At 43.3% G+C, this 23,707-nt stretch overlaps 1 protein-coding gene across 2 annotated transcripts; it reads right to left on the reverse strand.

Annotated features, from left to right (window-relative positions):
• Positions 1-10,173: 10,173 nt before the first annotated feature.
• On the reverse strand, positions 10,174-23,149 carry LOC106588492 (PR domain zinc finger protein 1). 2 transcript variants are annotated; one of them, XM_014177582.3, is made up of 7 exons: positions 22,966-23,149; positions 21,987-22,298; positions 19,036-19,155; positions 17,082-17,325; positions 14,372-15,285; positions 14,136-14,264; positions 10,174-12,118 (listed from the first exon to the last, which is right to left on the reverse strand). In XM_014177582.3, exons 2-7 carry the CDS (start codon positions 22,152-22,154, stop codon positions 11,555-11,557), a joined length of 2,139 nt encoding a protein of 712 aa, XP_014033057.3. In that variant the 5' UTR covers positions 22,155-22,298; positions 22,966-23,149; the 3' UTR covers positions 10,174-11,554. The 2 variants fall into 2 exon arrangements, with proteins under 2 accessions (XP_014033057.3, XP_014033059.3); XM_014177584.3 differs by lacking the exons at positions 19,036-19,155; positions 21,987-22,298; positions 22,966-23,149 and adding an exon at positions 17,710-17,834.
• Between the last annotated feature and the right edge of the window lie 558 nt (positions 23,150-23,707).

The raw sequence follows: 23,707 nt of genomic DNA on the forward strand, positions 1-23,707 counted from the left end.
AGAAAGAGGTCAAAGCATAGGGTAGGGCAATGTGAGCAGGACCTGCGGTGTCGTTTGACTTAACAAACGAGGATCGGATGTCGTCAACCTTCTTTTCAAAATGGTTGACAAAGTCGTCCGCAGAGAGGGAGGAGGGGGGGGAGGAGGATTCAGGAGGGAGGAGAAGGTGTTAAAGAGCTTCCTAGGGTTAGAGGCAGATGCTTGGAATTTAGAGTGGTAGAAAGTGGCTTTAGCAGCAGAAACAGAGGAAGAAAATGTGGAGAGGAGGGAGTGAAAAGATGCCAGGTCCTCCATTTCCGCTCGGCTGCCCGGAGCCCTGTTCTGTGAGCTCGCAATGAGTCGTCAAGCCACGGAGCAGGAGGGGAGAACCGAGCAGGTCGGTCAGGATAGGGGACATAGAGAGTCAAAGGATGCAGAAAGGGAGGAGAGGAGGGTTGAGGAGGCAGAATCAGGAGATTGGTTGGAGAAGGATTGAGCAGAGGGAAGAGATGATAGGATGGAAGAGGAGAGAGTAGCAGGAGAGAGAGAGCGAAGGTTGGGACGGCGCAATATCATCTGAGTAGGGGCAGAGTGAGTAGTGTTGGAGGAGAGCGAGAGGGAAAAGGATACAAGGTAGTGGTCGGAGACTTGGAGCGGAGTTGCAGTGAGATTGGTAGAAGAACAGCATCTAGTAAAGATGAGGTCAAGCGTATTGCCTGCCTTGTGAGTAGGGGGGGGGGGACAGTGAGAGGGTGAGGCCAAAAGAGGAGAGGAGTGGAAAGAAGGAGGCTGAGAGAAATGAGTCAAAGGTAGATGTAGGGAGGTTAAAGTCACCCAGAATTGTGAGGGGTGAGCCATCCTCAGGAAAGGAACTTATCAAGGCGTCAAGCTCATTGATGGACTCTCCAAGGGAACCTGGAGGGCGATAAATGATAAGGATGTTAAGCTTGAATGGGCTAGTGATTGTGACAGCATGGAATTCAAAGGAGATAGACAGATGGGTCAGGGGAGAAAGAGAGAATGACCACTTGGGAGAGATGAGGATTCCAGTCCCGCCACCCCGCTGACCAGATGCTCTCGGGGTATGCAAGAACACGTGGTCAGACGAGGAGAGAGCAGGAGGAGTAGCAGTGTTTTCTGTGGTAATCCATGTTTTCGTCAGCGCCAAGAAGTCGAGGGACTGGAGGGTAGCATAGGCTGAGATGAACTCTGCCTTGTTGGCCGCAGACCGGCAGTTCCAGAGGCTGCCGGAGACCTGGAACTCCACGTGGGTCGTGCGCACTGGAACCACCAGGTTAGAGTGGCAGCGGCCATGCGGTGTGAAGCGTTTGTGTGGCCTGTGCAGAGAGGAGAGAACAGGGATAGACAGACACATAGTTGACAGGCTACAGGAGAGGCTGTGCTAATGCTAAGGAGATTGGAAAGAAAATTAACTAAACAACTGGGGAAGCGAGAGAGCAGGGCCTCCCTCACTAACCATTCGCTGAAACACTCAAATATAACTATTCCAACTTCCACTTAGAAATTATAATTGATGTAAACTACAGTGGTTCAATGTTTCCAGGAATAGGCTCAAACTTAGTTCATTCAGCTAGATAACTTGGTACAGTATTCTTCCGTGAAACCCACCCAGTGCACCGTGTCTTATGACGCCGTAGCTAACTAGCATGCTAGCATCCAATAACACACGGTTAGCACCAATACTTGGTTACAACAAACTATCAATGGGTCATTCGTGTCCGTGTCTAGTTCCTTTCATAACACAGAAGTAATTAAACGTTGGCTAGCTAACACAAAGTCAGTCCTGCTAGCTACACAAGTGAACTACACAACTCGAAAGCTTACGTTGCAAAAATCTTATTGACTAAAAATGATACAGTACTGCTAGCTGGTAGCTGGTAGAGTTGGCTAACTAGCAATGGCTGCGTTTACCTTTATCTTTGATACAAAGACAACTATGTAGCTAGCTAACGTTACACTAATCAAATCGTTCCGTTGTAATGTGTTTAGTTTCTACAGTACCTCTAGTTGGTAAAGTTGGCTAGCTAGCAGTGGCTGTGGTGTTGTGATGTTGACGCCGTTTGGAAAACGGCGCGAACGAACGAATACAGCCGGCTAGCTAACCTTATTAGTTTCTCAAAGTTAGTTTCTCAAAGCTACACCTACACCTTTAGCTACACCTTTATCCTTGATGCAAAGACAACTATGTAGCTAACTAGCTAACATTACACTAATCAAATCGTTCCGTTGTAATGTAAGGAATGTAAGGAAATGTAATATTACCCGCGGAGCGAAGAACAGCACGACTACTCACTCCAGCATCCGGAAGTAAATACAAGAACGACCCATGTTTTGAATTCTGTCGCTGTAATTTCTAAAAGTGCTGAACAAATAGTTATATTGACTACGTCCGTCCTAGCTTGCTCATTAATGTCTTAATCTAAATTACGGATTGCCTCTTATCCGCTCGCCGTCCCCTTATGCCATGGTTTGTACATCTTAATTGTCAGTTGAAACCACAGTTGTTTAAGCAAGTCAGCCATATCAGACATGTTTTTTTAAAAGGCAGTAAATGAGGCTGAATGAACTGTTTCGATGCCAGACAAAGCTCCGCTGATAGCCAGGTGTAGCAGTGGTAAGGTGTTTGGACTGCTTTTGGGGTCTCTGCTGTTAGGACAGCTTTATGTAGGCCCTAACAGTTTGTGGGCACCATTTGTCACCGTTATAGTGCAATTCATGTTTTGTTTAGTGTTGTGTTGTGTAGTGGCTTTGCTGGCATGATTCACACATTGTTTGGGGGCCCCCGCCAAGATTTACATGCTAAAATTGCCACTGATTACCCATGCTTGCTCTCAAAGGCCAAGGCAAACAGGACAGGCTCATCAGCAGTGGTGGAAAAAGTACTCAATTGTCATACTTGAGTAAAAGTAAAGATACCTTAATAGAAAATGACTCAAGTGAAAGTCACCCAGTAAAATACTCCTTGAGGAGAAGTCTAAAAGTATTTGGTTTTAAATGTACTTAACTGTCAAAAGTAAATGGAACTCCTAAAATGTACTTAAATATCAAAAGTAAAAGTATAAACCATTTCAAATTCCGTCTCTTAAGCAAACCAGACGGAACAATTTTTTTTTTCTTTATTGACGGATAGCCAGGGGCAAACTCCAACACTCAGACATAATTTACAAACGAAGCATTTGTGTTTAGTGAGTCTGCCAGATCAGAGGCGTTAGTGATGACCAGACATGTTCTCTTGAGTGAATTGGACCATTTTCCTGTCAAAATGTAATGAGTACTTTTGGGTGTCAGGGAAAATGTTTGGAGTAAAAAGTACATTATTTTCTTTAGGAATGTACAGTAGGCAAGTAAAAGTAAAAGTTGTTAAAAATATAAATAGTAAAGTAAAGTACAGATACCCCAAAAAACTACTGATGTAGTATTGTAAGGTATTTTTATTTAGTACTTTACACCACTGCTCATCAGTGTAGTGTATTACCTGTGCTTGCTCTCAGAGGCCAAGGCAAACAGGACAGGCTCATCAGGGAAATTTGAAGACATCATATGGCGCCTCAAACTAGAAAAAAAAGCCCTCCTGATAAGAAGCCAGTTGTTAACTCAATTACAATATATGTTAGGACTGTGGTGTCAACCTAATGACTATTATTCTATGAATCAATCAAAAGTGGGAAATATGTAAGGTGCCATGGATTGCCCTTTATCTAAAAAGGAAGTCTGTTGGCATAGGGCTCCACACACACACACACACACACACACACACACACACACACACACACACACACACACACACACACACACACACACACACACACACACACACACACACACACACACACACACACACACACACACACACACACACACGACCGGGGCTAGGATATAGAGGCCTATGGCTGATTTTATTAGTGTGCCCTTTACTTTTAACATCTCTAATGAATTGTTGCTGTTTTTTTGCGGTGAGGAGCGATGTCGTTGATGCCACACCCTGGCAATTACAGGAGACAATCTCTATCAGGGTTGTCAGAGAAGGATAAGTGTTCACACACCCACGCACATTTACGAACATCCACACACACAACTTCTACGGAACACATCCAGAATACTTTCTTCTGAGGAAAAGTAAAGAACTAGTTGTACTTTTACTTTCTCAGTTCCATACAAATAGGCACGCAGAGTTATGAGTGATGGGTTATGGTGCCTGAGTAATGTTGTTGACAATTTCTTTTTCAACCGCTTTGGTTAAGAATCTGGTTTTCAAAACTCTTAGTACAAAACTCCAAACTGGTAGCACCTATAACGCAGCAAGTCATCTTTCACCACACAACCATTGATTCAAATTGTATGTTTATTGTGAAATAGCATGAGAACATTGATCTAATCCAATAGCAAAAAATGCAAGATAAATGTTTCAAAATTGCCCTGTGAATTTAATATTCTACAGTACATTACACTTTTATCACATTAGGCAATACACTTGCACTAGCAATCAAACTTGACCCATCAAAACTTTCTAGCCCAAATGAAACAAATGAAAGTCGTGTGGGTAACACATCTAACACACAAACACATCTTACATCCAACACATCTAACATCTAACATCCAACACATCTAACACACCAACACATCTAACATCCAACACATCTAACATCCAACGCATCTAACATCCAACACATCTAACACACCAACACATCTAACATCCAACACATCTAACATCCAACACATCTAACATCCAGCACATCTAACATCCAACACATCTAACACACCAACACATTTAACATCCAACACATCTAACATCCAACACATCTAACATCCAGCACATCTAACACACCAACACATCTAACATCCAACACATCTAACATCCAACACATCTAACATCCAACACATCTAACATCCAGCACATCTAACATCCAACACATCTAACACACCAACACATCTAACATCCAACACATCCAACACATCTAACACACCAACACATCTAACATCCAACACACAAACACATCTAACATCCAACACATCTAACATCCAACACATCTAACACACCAACACATCTAACATCCAAACATCTAACATCCAACACATCTAACATCCAAACATCTAAAATCAAACACATCTAACACACCAACACATCTAACACACCAACACATCTAACATCCAACACATCTAACATCTAACCTCCAACACATCTAACATCCAACAAATCTAACATCCAACACATCTAACATCCAACACATCTAACACACCAACACATCTAACACACCAACACATCTAACATCCAAACATCTAACATCCAACACATCTAACATCCAACACATCTAACACATCCAACACATCTAACATCCAGCACATCTAACATCAAACACATCTAACATCCAACACATCTAACACACCAACACATCTAACATCCAACACATCTAACATCCAAACATCTAACATCCAAACATCTAACATCCAACACATCTAACACATCCAACACATCTAACATCCAGCACATCTAACATCCAACACATCTAACACACCAACACATCTAACATCCAACACATCTAACATCCAACACATCTAACACACCAACACATCTAACATCCAACACATCTAACATCCAACACATCTAACATCCAACACATCTAACACACAAACACATCTAACATCCAACACATCTAACATCCAACACATCTAACACACCAACACATATAACATCCAACACATCTAACATCCAACACATCTAACATCAACACATCTAACACACCAACACATCTAACACACCAACACAGCTAACATATCTAACATCCAACACAGCTAACTCATCTAACATCCAACACATCTAACATCCAACACATCTAATACTCCAACACATCTAACATCCAACACATCTAACATCCAACACATCTAACATCTAACATCTAACATCCAACACATCTAACATCCAACACATCTAACACACCAACACATCTAACATCCAACATCTAACACACCAACACATCTAACACACCAACACAGCTAACACATCTAACATCCAACACAGCTAACACATCTAACATCCAACACATCTAACATCCAAACCATCTAATACTCCAACACATCTAACATCCAACACATCTAACACATCTAACATCCAGCACATCTAACACACCAACACATCTAACATCCAACACATCTAACATCCAGCACATCTAACACACCAACACATCTAACATCCAACACATCTAACATCCAACACATCCAACACATCTAACATCCAACACATCTAACATCCAACACATCTAACATCCAACACACCAACACATCTAACATCCAACACATCTAACATCCAACACATCCAACACACCAACACATATAACATCCAACACATCTAACATCCAACACATCTAACATCAACACATCTAACACACCAACACATCTAACACACCAACACAGCTAACATATCTAACATCCAACACAGCTAACTCATCTAACATCCAACACATCTAACATCCAACACATCTAATACTCCAACACATCTAACATCCAACACATCTAACATCCAACACATCTAACATCTAACATCTAACATCCAACACATCTAACATCCAACACATCTAACACACCAACACATCTAACATCCAACATCTAACACACCAACACATCTAACACACCAACACAGCTAACACATCTAACATCCAACACAGCTAACACATCTAACATCCAACACATCTAACATCCAACACATCTAATACTCCAACACATCTAACATCCAACACATCTAACACATCTAACATCCAGCACATCTAACACACCAACACATCTAACATCCAACACATCTAACATCCAGCACATCTAACACACCAACACATCTAACATCCAACACATCTAACATCCAACACATCCAACACATCTAACATCCAACACATCTAACATCCAACACATCTAACATCCAACACACCAACACATCTAACATCCAACACATCCAACACATCTAACATCCAAGACATCTAACACACCAACACATCTAACACACCAACACATCTAACATCCAAACATCTAACATCCAACACATCTAACATTCAACACATCTAACACACCAACACATCTAACACACCAACACATCTAACATCCAACACATCTAACATCTAACATCCAACACATCTAACATCCAACACATCTAACACACCAACACATCTAACATCCATACATCTAACATCCAAACATCTAACATCCAACACATCTAACATCCAACACATCTAACACATCCAACACATCTAACATCCAGCACATCTAACATCCAACACATCTAACACACCAACACATCTAACATCCAACACATCTAACACACCAACACATCTAACATCCAACACATCTAACATCCAACACATCCAACACATCTAACATCCAACACATCTAACATCCAACACATCTAACACACAAACACATCTAACATCCAACACATCTAACATCCAACACATCTAACACACCAACACATCTAACATCCAACACATCTAACATCCAACACATCTAACATCAACACATCTAACATCCAACACAGCTAACATATCTAACATCCAACACAGCTAACACATCTAACATCCAACACATCTAACATCCAACACATCTAACATCCAACACATCTACCATCCAACACATCTAACACACCAACACATCTAACATCCAACACATCTAACACACCAACACATCTAACACACCAGCACAGCTAACACATCTAACATCCAACACTGCTAACACATCTAACATCCAACACATCTAACATCCAACACATCTAATACTCCAACACATCTAACATCCAACACATCTAACACATCTAACATCCAGCACATCTAACACACCAACACATCTAACATCCAGCACGTCTAACACACCAACACATCTAACATCCAACACATCTAACATCCAGCACATCTAACACACCAACACATCTAACACACCAACACATCTAACACACCAACACATCTCTGATGTCGTATCAGATTGTTTTTGATAATCATAAGTCATAATAGTACATTACACTATATCATACTTTATATGTTTCTACTTTACAAACATATATTTTCATTCTGTAGTTCTTAAAATCTGTAGTAGACAAATCAGTAGCACATCCTGTCAAATATATAGGTTTAACTAAGAGCAGTCGGAATAAGTAATAGTAAAATGTATTTTTAACAGATTAGAAGAAGAAGAATTTGAGCATTTATTTGTGAGGCAATTACTTTATATGAACACGTATTGCAATGTGAAACATTTATTTTCTAGATGGAACTGATTAATTTTGTACTTAGTGAATTGAAAATGTGCTTACAATGTTGAAACAACTGCCTTTTTCATGATCTGTTTTGTACTAAGAGTTGTGAAAACGTACCACATTCTTGTGAAAAGTGCACCAAAGCAATTGAAAAAAACGGTAACTAGCTATTTCCAATTCACCAGTATATGCCATCACCAGTAGATACCAACTGGTCATAAAACCAAATTAACTCTTCAATGAATCTGGTTTAATGGCCTGTTAAATCCCACTCCAATACGGAGTCAACAGAAAGACATCCATCAATCAAAAATACTTTTACCAGTAAATTACTGTAAGAAAACACATGTTGCGTGTTCACTGTCCATGGGGTGTCTAAGTAACTGTTTGTTTTCTTGCTAGACTAACAATGAATATGATTAGCTCAGAATAACAGGTTTCTTGCCTTACACCTAATGCCAGTCTTTTCTCTTTCACTCCCTTTACTCTGTCATAGTTGTTCTGTTCAATGAAGAAGGTCCTGATGGTATAGTTCCCAGCTACCGACAGGAACTAGGGTGCAGCGTGTTGAAGAAATTAAAGAGTAAACAGGAAATTGGCCCTGTTTCGATCAGCTAATGAGCTAGTTTTTCATTGGTATTTCACTGGTTTACTTGATGACTGCTGAACTGGTCATCCCTGTGGCTCAGTTGGTAGAGCATGGTGTTTGCAACGCCAGCATGGTGTGTGCAACGCCAGGGTTGTGGGTTTGATTCCCACGGGGGGCCAGTACAAAAAATAAAAAAAATAAAAATGCATGAAATTAAATGTATGCATTCACTACTGTAAGTTGCTCTGGATAAGAGCATCTGCTAAAATGACTAAAATGTATGAACTGGAAGGCAAAAGATTGACTGACTAAAAAAACGAACAGAATAGTGAACAATGCAGAAAAATCCTTTGTGCAAAAAAAGCGTTCAGAAGTAATCAAGGCATTTTTATGTAGTGAGAAAAGCCTTTATTGTCTATGGCTTATGTCTGGCAAGAATACCAAACATTCTGAAGATTACTGGCTGGCTATATATATATATATATATATATATATATATATATATATATATATAGAGAGAGAGAGAGAGAGAGAGAGAGAGAGAGAGAGAGAGAGAGAGAGAGAGAGAGAGAGAGAGAGAGAGAGAGAGAGAGAGAGAGAGAGAGAGAGAGAGAGAGAGAGAGCGCTCATGCAAACACCCAGAGAGAGGAGAGACACACCACCTGAGAAAGAACGGGAGGGAGGGAAAAAAATAAAGAGATTTTACTGTAATAGTAGTGGCTCAGCTTACTGTAAATATGGTGTAGTTTTGTTGACTGAAAGTGTGGTTTAATGTCGGGAGGTTCATCATCACATTGTGTTTCACCTTCATCAGGTGTGCCAGTACTCAGTCAGTCATCAACACATCAGTCATCAACACACGTAAATCTAAAAATGTGTTTGCGGAAAACAGCAGCGGGGTACTTGATCAACATTCCAAACTATGTTCTGCTCTGATGTAATTATAGAAATCCTATTGAATTAAAATATGATTACAAATTGTATGTGAAAAGGTGATAGCAATAGCTTGTCAGATTTTCAAACGAGCTGAATATCCAAAAAGGTGACATCTTCTCAGAAGACATAATCCACATTCAATGTTGCAATCGTTATTAGTCCATTAGTATCGTCTGATGTTAAGTGATGCTGATTCTAGTTAACGTCAGTGCATACTCTCAGTTCCTCTATTGTCGAAGAAAGTGAACTCAAAGAAGAGTATTGAGTGAGCGGTTGTGTGGGACTTTCTAGAGTTGGGTTATGAGTAAGAGAGGGTGAGAGTATGTGGGGGATTTGTGTGGGGGTGTCTGTGTGTGCGTTCATGTAAGTGTGGAGATACAATTATGGAATTTATGAAGAGAGAAAAGAGAATTCAAAACACATCCAATTTTGAGAAACAATATGTTTAATGTGTTACATTTACTATAAAAGTATCATCAAAATACTGTACAAAAACTACAAATATGTATTTATATAAAAAAAAATCGATTCACCACTCCCTCAGAGTAGTAACAATGTTAGAACTGTTCCACCATTTTTGTTTTAGGTAACAGAAACCTTGGTGCACATGGATCTAGTTCCGAGCTTTTTCCAGTGCTAGTGGTACTTCTGTCGATAGTTTTGGTAAAATAACAAGAGACTAGAGCCATTTACCTGAGCATATATACAGTAATACTAGGAGCAGACTGAGTAAAGGGGTATGTGCAATACAGACTACAGTACATTTGGTTCTGGCTCACATCTACCACCAGTATGGAGGACGAATGAAATAAAGCTTTATCGACAGTCGGTAGATAACAACTGAATCAAAGAGAAAGAGCTAGAAACACAATGCTATATACGTATATATTCAGGAACACAATGGAAAAAAACTGAACAGAACTGTTAAAAATGTCTTACAAATACAAATGCACTGTCTTAACATGTTTTAACATACAAAAATACAAAGAAAAAAATGGATAAAACAAAAGTTTTTTCTTTTTTTTGCAAGTTTCTGTGCAGAAGTATGCACCTCCAATACATCGCTAAATGACTCACAGGAAGTCCTGAGAAGCTATTTGCATCGAACCGGAACATTATAACATTCTGACTACTTTTAGTTAGCCTTTTTTCCATTTTGCTACATCACATTAGAATACACTATTTAAGTAAAAAACATTGTTATGCTACATAAGTTAGACCTGTTTATCCTCATATTTTCTTTGATTCTTGTTGTTTTTTGGCAAATACATTCACATAGTTTTAAGATCCCTGGTCCGCCCTTTGAGCAAAAATAAATAAGTACACACAAAGACTTGTCCACTAATAAAACATGAAATATCTCAGTAATAGTTCCTGGCAATGGTCCAGTGGTTTTCCAATGAATACGCCTCCTTGGAAGTATGAAGACATGTAACATTACGCAAACAATTAAAATAATCACTCAACTGAACACATATAGCTGACTAGCACTTGTAAAAAAAGGAGGGTACAGCAAACTCTTTCACACATCGCATGTAAATTACACCTGTAAACCTGAGTGAAAACAGTTAGGGAGCACTTCACTGCTAATAAGAAAACACCATGTCTTTGGAATGGTCTTTGTTTTGGTGCTGCTCTCTCATTGGCTTTTAATAGTCTCTCTTCCACTTGGGGAAATACTTTTTTTTGGCGACAACTTTATCGATTGTTCTCTGGCTTTGCGACATTAAATGGCCTTCTTTCAGGAGGTGGACCGTAAAAATGTCTCTCTTATTCCCTCCCCACAAGGGTCCCTCCACTTTGCCCTACTGCCCTTGCATCTTCACCATTGGCCGGTTGTAGAGGCGTACCACGCTAGCCCTCTCCTGATATGCTGAAGTAGGGCTTTGAGATGAGGTGGTGGGAGGAGCTGGGGTGTTAATGGCCACTGTGAGGGCCTTGAGCAGCAGGGTGGCTTCACTCTGGTCCTCCTTGCCCTCTCGCCCTTCCAAGCTCCGAGCCACCCAGCGCTCCACTGCAGCTTCCACCTGGGCTGGCCCTGCCCCTTCAGGCAGTGTGTCTGCCTCGGGGCTGGTGTCAAAGCGCTCAACCAGATCGCAGATGTGGGCATGGGGGTTAGCGTGGGCCTGGGAAGCGGGACAGCAGCTGCGCTGGTGGATGCGCAGCGAGAAGCGGTGGAGGAAGGCGTGGGCGCAGAGCGGGCAGTGGTAAGGGCGATCACGGGCGCTATGCAGGCGTCGGTGCAGCTTGAGGTGAATGTGCTGGGTGAACTTGGTGCTACACAGCTTGCACTCGTAGGGCTTCTCACCTGAGTGGAGCCGCAGGTGGGTCTTGAGGTTGCTGGTGCTGCTGAAGCGCTTGTCACACACCTATATGAATAGGAACAGATAGGAGAGTTCAGGATAGGATGATGCTGTGATAGTAATATCATTAGATCAACTGGGTGAGACCAGGCTCCTGGTTTCTATATTATCCGCCAGCCAGACAGGGCCTTCCCTGGTTGTGTGCCAGCAGGGTATGACCCTAGACTGGTTATTTTCAGTGAGAGAACCCTAACAGGAAAATAAACATAGGACTGACGCCTTTATCACACCCACATCAACTCAGCAAAAAAAGAAACATCCCTTTTCAGGACGCTGTCTTTCAAAGATAATTCGTAAAAATCCAAATAACTTCACAGATCTTCATTGTAAAGGGTTTAAACACTGCTTCCCATGCTTGTTCAATGAACCATAAACAATTAATGAACATGCCTCTGTGGAACGGTCGTTAAGACACTAACAGCTTACAGACGGTAGTCAATTAAGGTCACAGTTCTGAAAACTTAGGGAACTAAAGAGGCCTTTCTATTGACTCTGAAAAACACCAAAAGAAGGATGCCCAGGGTCCCTGCTCATCTGCGTGAACGTGCCTTAGGCATGCTGCAAGGAGGCATGAGGACTGCAGATGTGGCCAGGGCAATAAATTGCAATGTCCGTTCTGTGAGACGCCTAAGACAGAGCTACAGGGAGACAGGGTGGACAGCTGATTGTCCTCGCAGTGGCAGACCACGTGTAACAACACCTGCGCAGGATCGGTACATCCGAACATCCCACCTGCGGGACTGGTACAGGATGGCAACAACAACTGCCCGAGTTACACCAGAAACGCACAATCCTTCCATCAGTGCTCAGACTGTCTGCAATAGGCTGAGAGAGGCTGGACTGAGGGCTTGTAGGCCTGTTGTAAAGCAGGTCCTCACCAGACATCCCCGGAAACAACGTCGCCTATGGGCACAAACCCACCGTCGCTGGACCAGACAGGACTGGCAAAAAGTGCTCTTCACTGACGAGTCGCGGTTTTGTCTCACCAGGGGTGATGGTCGGATTCGCATTTATTGTCGAAGGAATGAGCGTTACACCGGGGCCTGTACTCTGGATCGATTTGAAGGTGGAGGGTCCGTCATGGTCTGGGGCGGAGTGTCACAGCGTCACTGGACTGAGCTTGTTGTCATTGCTGGCAATCTCAGTGCTGTGCGTTACAGGGAAGACATCCTCCTCCCTCATGTGGTACCCTTCCTGCAGGCTCATCCTGACATGACCTTCCAGCAAGACAATGCCACCAGCCATACTGCTCGTTCTGTGCGTGATTTCCTGCAAGACAGGAATGTCAGTGTTCTGCCATGGCCAGCGAAGAGCCCGGATCTCAATCCCATTGAGCACGTCATTGACCTGTTGGATCGGAGGGTGAGGGCTAGGGCCATTCCCCCCAGAAATGTCCGGGAACTTGCAGGTGCCTTGATGGAAGAGTGGGGTAACATCTCACAGCAAGAACTGACAAATCTGGTGCAGTCCATGAGGAGGAGATGCACTGCAGTACTTAATGCAGCTGGTGGTCACACCAGATACTGACTGTTACTTTTGATTTTGACCCCCATTTGTTCAGGGACACATTATTCCATATCTGTTAGTCACATGTCTGTGGAACTTGTTCAGTTTATGTCTCAGTTGTTGAATCTTATGTTCATACAAATATTTACACAAGTTAAGTTTACTGACAATAAACGCAGTTGACAGTGAGAAGACGTTTCTTTTTTTGCTGAGTTTAGTTACAGTATAGTGTTCAACAAATGCCAAGGGATTTCTTGTATCACAGGGGCAAGGCAGGGGTTTGTGTGTTGTGTCTTGTGTGTGTGTGTGTGTGTGTGTGTGTGTGTGTGTGTGTGTGTGTGTGTGTGTGTGTGTGTGTGTGTGTGTGTGTGTGTGTGTGTGTGTGTGTGTGTGTGTGTGTGTGTGTGTGTGTGTGTGATTGTGTTTATTGTGTGTGATTGTGTCTTGTGTGTGTGTGTCTTGTGTGTGTCCTAGAGGTCAAGTAGACTGGAGAAAGCGGATCAAAACACAAACATACCGTGCACTCGTGTGGTTTCTCTCCTGTGTGGACCAGGTGGTGCTTCTGCAGGTGGGCTAGCTGGGTGAAGCTCTTCTGACAGAGGTGACACTGGAAGGGCCTCTCTCCACTGTGAACTCTCAGATGCACCTAAAAGAAAAATGCCTAGATTAGATAGGAACCCACAATGACAGACAATAATAGATTTGGACACCAAAGAAATCAAAAGGACCATCTATGTCTTCTGAAATCCTCACCTTGAGGTTGGACAGCTGTCCGAAAGTCTTGAGGCAGACGTTGCACTCGTACTTGATCTTGCCGTTCTGTTTCTTTAGGGGGTAGGGTTGGGATTTGTACCGAGGGGCAGCGGGTGGCGAGGGGCTGCTCTTTGGCATGGCCAGGCTGAGGTTCATGGCCTCCTCACAGCCAGAGGGTGACTGCAGGGGCGTCTGGTGCTCTTGCTTGGGCAGAGGGGAGAGCTCTGGGGTGGCTGGGGCTCCATGAGGAGGTGACATATTTGGGGTCCTCTCCTTCAGCCCTCCCTGAGTAGCTCCGGGGTAGGGCAGAGGCACTGGGAGCAGACCAGGCTGGTAGGTCATGGAGGGGTATGGAAGTCCATCGCTACCCAGGTAGCTACTGTGCTGCAGGGGGCCTCTGGAGGGGATCATCCCAGGGAAGGGTGGGGAGTACTGGGGGAGGAGGTGGGGGTAGTGGGGCCTGCTGTATGTGGGGAGAAGCTGATGGGTGGAGTGAAGGGGTCTGGAGGGGTAGTAGAGGGGATAGGAGGACACTAGGCCCTCTCTATGGCTGTAGAGCCCGTGGAGGTGGAGGGGAAGGTCATGGTGCGGGGAGGGGGCAGTAGGGTGGTGCTCAGGGAAATTGTAGACCTGAGATGCCAGGTTGGGCTCTCTCTGGTCGGGTTGAGGAGAGGGTATGGCTCCCTGGTGGGCCTGGGTTACCTCCTCCTTCTCCATCTTCTGGCTGAAGTCCATGATTTGGTCGTCTGGCGTGTCGGGTGGAGTGTCTCTCTCCAGCACCTCTACGTCGATTCTCTCCTCTCCTTCATCTTCTATCTCGTCCTTCATATCGTCCTTCTTTTCCAGGAGCCAGGTCGGCCGAGGTAGGAGTTGTTTGGTGAACTCAGATTCTCTGACATCTCCGCATATGGGTTCTATGGATGAAGAAAAGACACAAGGTCAGACGTAGTGTCAATCTATCCAATTCACACAATAATACAACTTCAAACCTTCCTTCAATAGGAGAGTACTGATTGACAAATGCAAAAGTTCACAGTCTTAATGAGGTGAGAAGTGACTAATGACACACCACACTCGCACTCACATCCTCCCTGGCACTCCCTCTTATGGTAAATGACGATGATGTTTTCAGTTTTTAGATGAGAAACGTGTGTGTGAGAAACGTGTGTGTGTTTAATGTGTGGGTGTATGTGGGTATGTGTCATGTAGGCTTGATAGTAAAACCAAAGAGCTTTCATTTTTGGGACGTTTCTGTCGCAAGGTGTGAATTACCCTACAAGCGTATTTTTCTCCCGAACCGCAGGAAGAAAGACATTTGGAAATGCAGCTTCAGACTACTGACATTTAATTGGAAACCTTGTGGTAAAAAACAGGAATTGCCTGTGCGCATGGAACGCGAGGTACACACCATAGGCACAGGGCAAAGAATAAATGTTGTTTACTGGCTTGTGGTCATAGAAAAACGGTTGTTGATTTATGTGACGCATGACTTATTGTTTAACAGGAATTGCCTTACAACCAGGATTAAAGGCAAAGTCAAACCACTGTAGGCTACAATAGTGAATTAAACCATGCATTCGAGTGACAATACAAAGCTTAGGCATGAAGTTTCTATTTTCACCTGTTCAAAGCCAACCTGTTCAGTACCAACCTATTCAGTACCAACCTATTCAGTGAAAAAATTGTAAGCCATTTATTAGGCCTAGAAATTGGTCATTGGATTGACTAATTCAATTGAGGCTACATTTATCCTATATTTTTATGTTTAATCTTAGAGGCCTAGCCTATTTGCTATAGTCTTTATCAGGGGTTGCCAAGTGTGTGGAGTACATAGTAAAAAGGACTGTGTAAACGCGGTTGTCATTGTAGCCTAGTCAACATTAGTCAACAGGTTGAATGACTGTGCAATGTAATTATAGTGTAATAGGGTATGTCTCCTTACAGGGTTTCTGGCAACAAAACTATTCGTCATGTAATGCATGGACACCTTGCCATACCTGAAAATACAGCTGACTATGACTCATGGACTTTACCAGGCATTGTTGAGAAGACTTTCCTACTTCCTTTGAGATTTCCCCTGTGTTGTGTCAAAAAGAGTGAGTGTGTGTGGGTGAGGTGTCTTCTACATTAAGGCAGGTGCAGCCGTCTATTGTGTTTTGACAGTAAATGACCCAACCACGACAATAACAATGGCACCCGCTCCAGAAAGTAAATAAGACAGGAAACAGTTTCTGTCACACTCGGTCCCATTGTCTACCATCTGATAAACTCTTGAGATCTTTTCAATATGAGAAAGATACTTGTTCTTGTTTGCTTTGAAGACAACAATCATGAAAGTCGGATCAGACAAAAAAAAAGGGCTCACTTTTGAGTCATTTTATCGAGCAGACAGATTTAAATCCCATTTGTATCTGCTCTAGGTATGAAAAGAAAACTGTCTCAGTGTTCGTCCCACCTGACTGTCTTTTACTACATTGTCCTCTCACCCACTGATAGATTGTCATTGAGTTCAAGTGTCACAACAAAGAAGAGCGCTGCATTGTAGTCACAGAAAAAAAAGAATTAGAGAGTGGATGGAAGGAGCAATTAAATGAGAGCATAGAGAGAAAGATGAGTGGAGAGAAGAGTAGAGGGTGGGAATTAAGAAAGGGAGGACTCGAGGAGAGTGAACAGGTGAGAGGAGGGAAAAATAATCAAAGATGGTACTCACTTTGTTTGAGCTCGTCTCCCGGTTGGCTGCACAGTCTCTGGGCGAACTCTTGGCTGTACCACACCAGCAGCTCCTGATTGGCCTCCACAGGCCGGATGGTGTAGAAGTAGACGTCGTGTCCATTCTGACACGCCACCAGGTTCTGTTCGGACAGCGAGCGCGCCGGGTTGACGTAGCGCATCCAGTTGCTGCTCCGAATGTCATAGCCGTCGATGAAGTGGTATAGCCGCCCCCTGTTATAGATCTGAGAGGGAAAAGAGAGGAGAGGGATTAGAATACAATGTAATAATAATACAATCAAGTAATAGAATAGAACACACACACACAAACACATTTGTATTTAAACGCAGCGTAACATCAGACATACCACGTTAGTACACAACTTTGTAATCTGACTGATTTCTACTTTGTTGCATTCACTGATGACTGAAATATTCATTGTAGTTGCGGAGTTGCTAAGCTGACAGCCATTGACACCAGTTATCAAAGTATATATATATATATATATATATATATATATATATATATATAGAGAGAGAGAGAGAGAGAGAGAGAGAGAGAGAGAGAGAGAGAGAGAGAGAGAGAGAGAGAGAGAGAGAGAGAGAGAGAGAGAGAAAGAATAGTTCACCTCTGCCATGGGCAGAATAGTCTCCTATGTCCTCTTCCAATGAGCTGGTTATTGTTCCACTTGTGTTGTGTCCTGAGTGTGTGTTCCTGAGCTACTGTCACTGTCTGGTGTGAAATCAGCGCTGTCACTGCTTTTATCAGCTGCTACATTATACTGACAGAGAGGGGGCGGGGCAAAGAGCTTTTTTCCATTTCTTTCTCTCTCACTCTGGTTGGGGGTTTCTCTCAATATGCAGTAATATACAGTACATCACAATACTGTCAACCCTCCACATTTCCATTACATTTCCTCACTTTTCAACTTCTCAATAATGTATTAAATATTGGGAGCACTGTAATTGTTTTTACTGGTACTTCCTGAGGAAATGTACAGTGGCTGTGTTGGCAGACACACAAACACACACATACTGTACTGTAGATAGTGGCATGTGCTCACAGGCACACGTCACGCATGTCTACATCTGCCCGGCGAGAGAGCGTTGACATACTCTCAAGGCAAGTCCGACTTTCATTATTGCAGTAGTAGGTCGGGACGAGTCTGGCTTACAGGAGGAAATGCCAGAAGAAAGGTGAAAACGTAGGACAGAAAGCCCTAACGGGAAAACGACTCAGAGAAAACTCCTAAATGACATAAGTCACTGCCGGGAGACAGAGGGGACGAGGGTGTGTGGGAATGAGAAGAAAGTGTGTATGGGAGAGAGAGAACGGGTCACTAACAATCACTTCCTGTATGTCAAACTTGTTGAAGGGTACTTGAGCTCTGGGAAAGCAGTTAGTGTTACTGTGAAGGACGCTAGAGTTGCGTATGTGTAAAGATCCACAACTTCCTCAAAAATCTGTTCAAAAGCCCTGAATACCTCTGGGCTTCTGTGCAATGCATTTTGGTTTCCTTTTAGATGGGAACTGACTGACTTGGTGTGAAACTGTTTAACCACTTTTGCTTCTTCTTCTAAGAATAATTGGAGAAGAAAACTAGGACCAATTTGTAGTCAAATCTCTTTACCAGTCTTTCGAGAAACAGTTCCCATAGATTGTTGTTCGATAAGGCATTGAGATTTCCCCCCTAGAACCCACAGTATCATTTTGTTCACGTGGTTTCATGGCTTTATTTACAGTATGTCTGTAAATACAACTCCAGCTGACTGAGAGCAAGTTATAACTACTTTTGTTAATCCTGTTTCCTTTGAGTATGCCAACTCTCATTTGTTGCTGCCAGAATCCTGTTAGGATAAGATAGGAAGAACTATGAACTTTAATGAGGAGGAAAATTGGACTACGATTAAACAAACCGTGTGTGTGAACTTGAACGGTTATTCTGCCTGCTCACCCTCCAGAAGTATTTCCTGTTGGCCTGTTTGGGGACGTTGTCTTTGTTGTAAATGTCACCCTGCAGGGGCCCGAAGCGAGTTCCTTGGGGAATGTACTCTTTGCTGAAAACGCCTGTCACCTAGGAGACAAGACAATACATCATCAGTCACTAATCCATGCTACTAATCATGCTGGCGAGGTAGAGTACAACTGTGAGAATGACCTTCACCAGTCTCTCTGTAGTGCCCGGACTTTTTCGGTACGTGTTCAATATCTACACTCTGAGTCAGAGTTTACCAGACGAAAGTTACACCCATGACGTAAAGAAGAAAAATATCCATCCACAGTTAACATGAGAGCTGGGACAAGGAAACAGGGAAATAGCTATCGTAGAACTCTCTGCCCTGAGCCCTGACGGCCAGGAATAGCAGCCTGACTCTCACTTCAATAGGAATTCTTTAGGATGTACTGGAAGTTTGAATAAGGCACAAGTCATCTCCAAATCATGTTTGGGGACACCCAAGCTTGGCAGGGAGCATCTGTGGGACGCACACATAGCGTGGGGGTCTTAGTCTACCTACTTGGCCCTTACATGTAAACACAATGAGAGAACCAATAATACTTCTCAGATCATCTTTCAGTTACAAAACTTCCAGTTACAATTAATGGAAAATGTTCTGTGATAAATGGGTACAAGAGGGGCAGACAAGGAGAAGAGAGTGAAGGAAGGAAGGGGGGATGAAGGGAGAGAGGGAGGGAGGGGAAGGAGAAGATCTGTTGCGTCCTGGCCAGGGGGTGACGGAGGGTGAGACGAGAGCGGGTGTGACAGGGATGTTGTGCGTTCCCGGTGTAGCGTGACTAATGAATGAGTTGCAACAGGGCTGCTGCTTAACGACTGCTCAGCCAGGTTAATAAGAAGATGAGGAAGGAGGGAGGGGGGAAGGAGGAGAGGAGTGTCGCTCGCTTCTTGACTGGACCACGCCACCACTCTCCCTCCCACCTTCCCCTTAGTTGTCCCTGCTCAGAATAGGTCCTCTCACAGCCAGGAAATGCGGCTCGTGACGATGCCTGCCCAGCACCCCAAACGAAAGTTAATCGTTGGAGCTTAACCTACTTACCCCCCTCCCCTACTGCTCAGCCCTTCTCTCTTGGCGCACCCCACGCCCCATCTGCCACGTGTGCCCTCGCCCCCCCGGCACGCTTCAGGGTTACGAAGGTATGGTACAACCAATTCAAATCAGCTTACTTTATATTCTCCTAAAATAGGTACATCATAACTAAAAAAGGAACCCCCCCAAAAAAACAGTAACATGAAAATGAACTTGAATTTCTCTTTCTGTTGCTCAATAACAACGTAGTGAACAACTGAGAGTGTCCCAGTTAATCGCCATGACTTAACAATGACTGGTAACAAACAATGTCTGGCAAGGACTATTAAGTACATGTCCCTATAGGTAGTGCATAGGTTTTATTTTTATTTCAATTGTTATGTGTCCGTTTCCTGCTGACTCACACAACCTCTGGCATTGTGACATTTGCTGGGAAACACACACACACACACACACACACACACACACACACACACACACACACACACACACACACACACACACACACACACACACACACGCACAAGACATAAAAACGCCACAGGTCATATGGATTGCCAAAGCAATTTCAAACTAATCAGGGGAGAAATTGCCATGATGCAGTTATAGAAAGGGATGCTACGAAGGACGAAAGACAACCTTACCAAAAGACAAGCTGGAACATTGAAATGTTGTAGTTTACATGTGTGTGTTTCAGTGAGACACATATAAAAAAGATGTGCTTGGAAGTGCAAGTACTGTATCTGTCTTTCTTGCAAGGACGCAGTAGAGTTGAGGGTCACTTTGCCTCCTGGTGAAACAGGAACAGACTTCTCACAACCCCTTGGTGTGAAAGGGAAGTCTTGCACTGTGCAACATGCTGCATCTGGTTTGGCTGATGTCTGTGTTTGTGAGGGTGGAAGGCGACTAACAAAGTCGTATAAAGCCTCAACATGAGTTCATAACCACAGTTTTCACACCTCGCAGGCCTAGGCAGAAAAAGCAGCAGAGAGAATGAAAAGACTGAGACAAAGAGGAACGAAGAGTATGCTCACTCAACCACAGGAAAAGTGAAGAATGACCAAGTGAGAAGTGTGCTAGAGAGAACGGTGGCCTTTGTTTTTCAAGAAGAAAGAGGTGGCTTTTCTACCACAATTTCAAGGTCACTTTTCATTACAGCAAATATTGCAGAAAACTTCTAGTATGGTGTCCACTTTAGGATACCCTCAGTCTCAAACTTCATGCTCTGGCAGATACCTTCTCAGGTGAGTCATAGGGTTATAAAGCAAGCCAGTAAGTGGATTTCCTGACACACACAGCCTTAGGATATTGTGTACGTGTGTGCGTGTGAGGGGGGGGGTGTGAGTGTGTGTGTGTGTGTGTGTGTGTGTGTGTGTGTGTGTGTGTGTGTGTGTGTGTGTGTGTGTGTGTGTGTGTGGTGTGTGTGTGTGTGTGTGTGTGTGTGTGTGTGTGTGTGTACCCAGAGAGATTACTGTCACACTGACCTAGAGACATGGTAACAGTAAAGCTGTTTAGGCCTTTTACCCGAGCTCCCACGAGTTGGCCATTGTGACACACTAAACGGACCAGACATAGGAATGGAATGGAGCAACGTTTTCTTGCACCTAACACAATCCTTGACTTCTGGCTGTCCCAGATGAATTTAGACTTAATTAATTAATTCAGACTGATAGAGTATGCAAGACATTCATTATTCTCTACAAACTACATGAGCATATAGACAGACCAACCAAAAATGATTGTGTATCACAGAATATGTCAATGCACAGACATGTCACTTGTACTGTATTCCCATTAGGCTTTCTAAATCTGGCACATAGAAATGCTACTTAATGTGATTTGTATTATGTCAAGTTCCTACCTCATTCTCTGTGTTGTACTCAAAGGTGAGGTTGCGGGGTATGGACGTCATGGCTTTAGGCACGCCAATGCTGGGGTCTGACATCTGGTCAGGGACGATGTAGGTGCAGTTGAGGGCAAAGTCGTCCTCTTGCCACTCACTCATATCTGGGGCTTTCTCCAGCTTCATCTTGATACTCTTTGTGTTGATTTTCTCTCCCTCACTGGACTTGGTTTGGTTGGGGTGCCTTGGTATGGCGTTACTTTGGTGATAATTTGGTTCACTTTAAGGGCTGGACCCTCGTCTTTAGGTATGTTGGTTAAAGCTAGAGTTCTGGAAGAGAGAAGGGAGAGAAGGGGTGTTATGCTGCTTTATCCTTGCATGAATTCACTAGTGGCATCCATTTGCCTTGCTTGTTGTTGTCACTAGTGGTTGTCTCTTGATAAGCGCTGTGTTTTGAATTGACTGAAACTGTCTTAATCCCACTGCATGATGAGGTGTGGACAATGTTTGCAGTTGTCAATATAATCCATGGAGCAGAAATGGATGACAAAATTATAAGCAATATAATTCATCCAAAACATCCTCAAGTTCTTGTTCAATACCGAAACTGTGAATCAAGTCAATGTGTCATTTCACCAAAAAATCTATCCAGATTTTCCATTCAACCCAGCAAAAATATTGAACATATTCCAAGCCCAAATATTATTCTGAATGTCGCCACGGATCATCAAATCCAAATCCCAGTCCATCAAGTAAGTGTGAATGAGTCATCTCCATTTCGCAACCACTGTTGTTGACCATGAGCTATTGTCCCAATCCAAACTCAATTAGACCCAAGGGGTCAAGTCTATTCGGTGCTGTTCGTTCACTGTCCATTCACTCAACATTGATTCAAACAGAACATTTCACAATTACTTTACTTGATATACTGCATCAACAACTTCCTTCTTAAACAGTGGATGTCATACGTGTTCAAAATAGGAAGCAGTTGACTTACTGTTAGACATTTAGTTGTGGGATCATCATCTCTTTGCTTAGGTCATCACTTCCTCTCTTTTACTTCTCTTCCACTATTCCCCGTGTCACTCTCTCATTGTTTTCCCAGGAATTCCTCCCTGTAACATCCTTTGGGTATCCGTGCCGTGCCCACTTTGCCTCTGACACCAAAACTCCTGAGACACCGTTGGGCCAGGCTTTTTACCCTGTCCTCTCATCCAATGAGAAGCTGCCGTTGGCCATGCGACTGAGGAGATTAGTTTGGACGTGCACCAACTGACACACAACTGGTGGCTTTGGACAATGGCATGAATGTACACTTTTGACCGCAAGTGAACATGCACACACGCGTACACATGCGCACACCCAAATGAACACCCCACAGCCCATGGAAGACATCTGAATGAATGAATAAAGGAATAGCAGGTGGCTGGCTTGTGGCCACTGAAAAACACACGGATAGACTTTTGCTTGGTTTGGCCCTTAACGAGCAATCTGGTATGGTGGTACAACCTCCTCAGCCCCTCTCCTTGACCTACATCTTGGCCTGCAACATCTTGCTCTCCTTAATCCCCCACATCACACACACATACCATTTTTGTTGTATTCATAATTAAACATTTAGGTGCAAAGGTCCCTAAACAGTCGTGCAAACACACATGTACACACAGACACAGATACACACACACTTGAGATCTTTTATTTGGATTCACAATAAAACACAGAGGTGCAAAGCATCCTCA

This window comes from Salmo salar, chromosome 27, assembly GCF_965601325.2.
Source record: "Salmo salar chromosome 27, fSalSal1, whole genome shotgun sequence".
Classification (NCBI taxonomy): domain Eukaryota; kingdom Metazoa; phylum Chordata; class Actinopteri; order Salmoniformes; family Salmonidae; genus Salmo; species Salmo salar.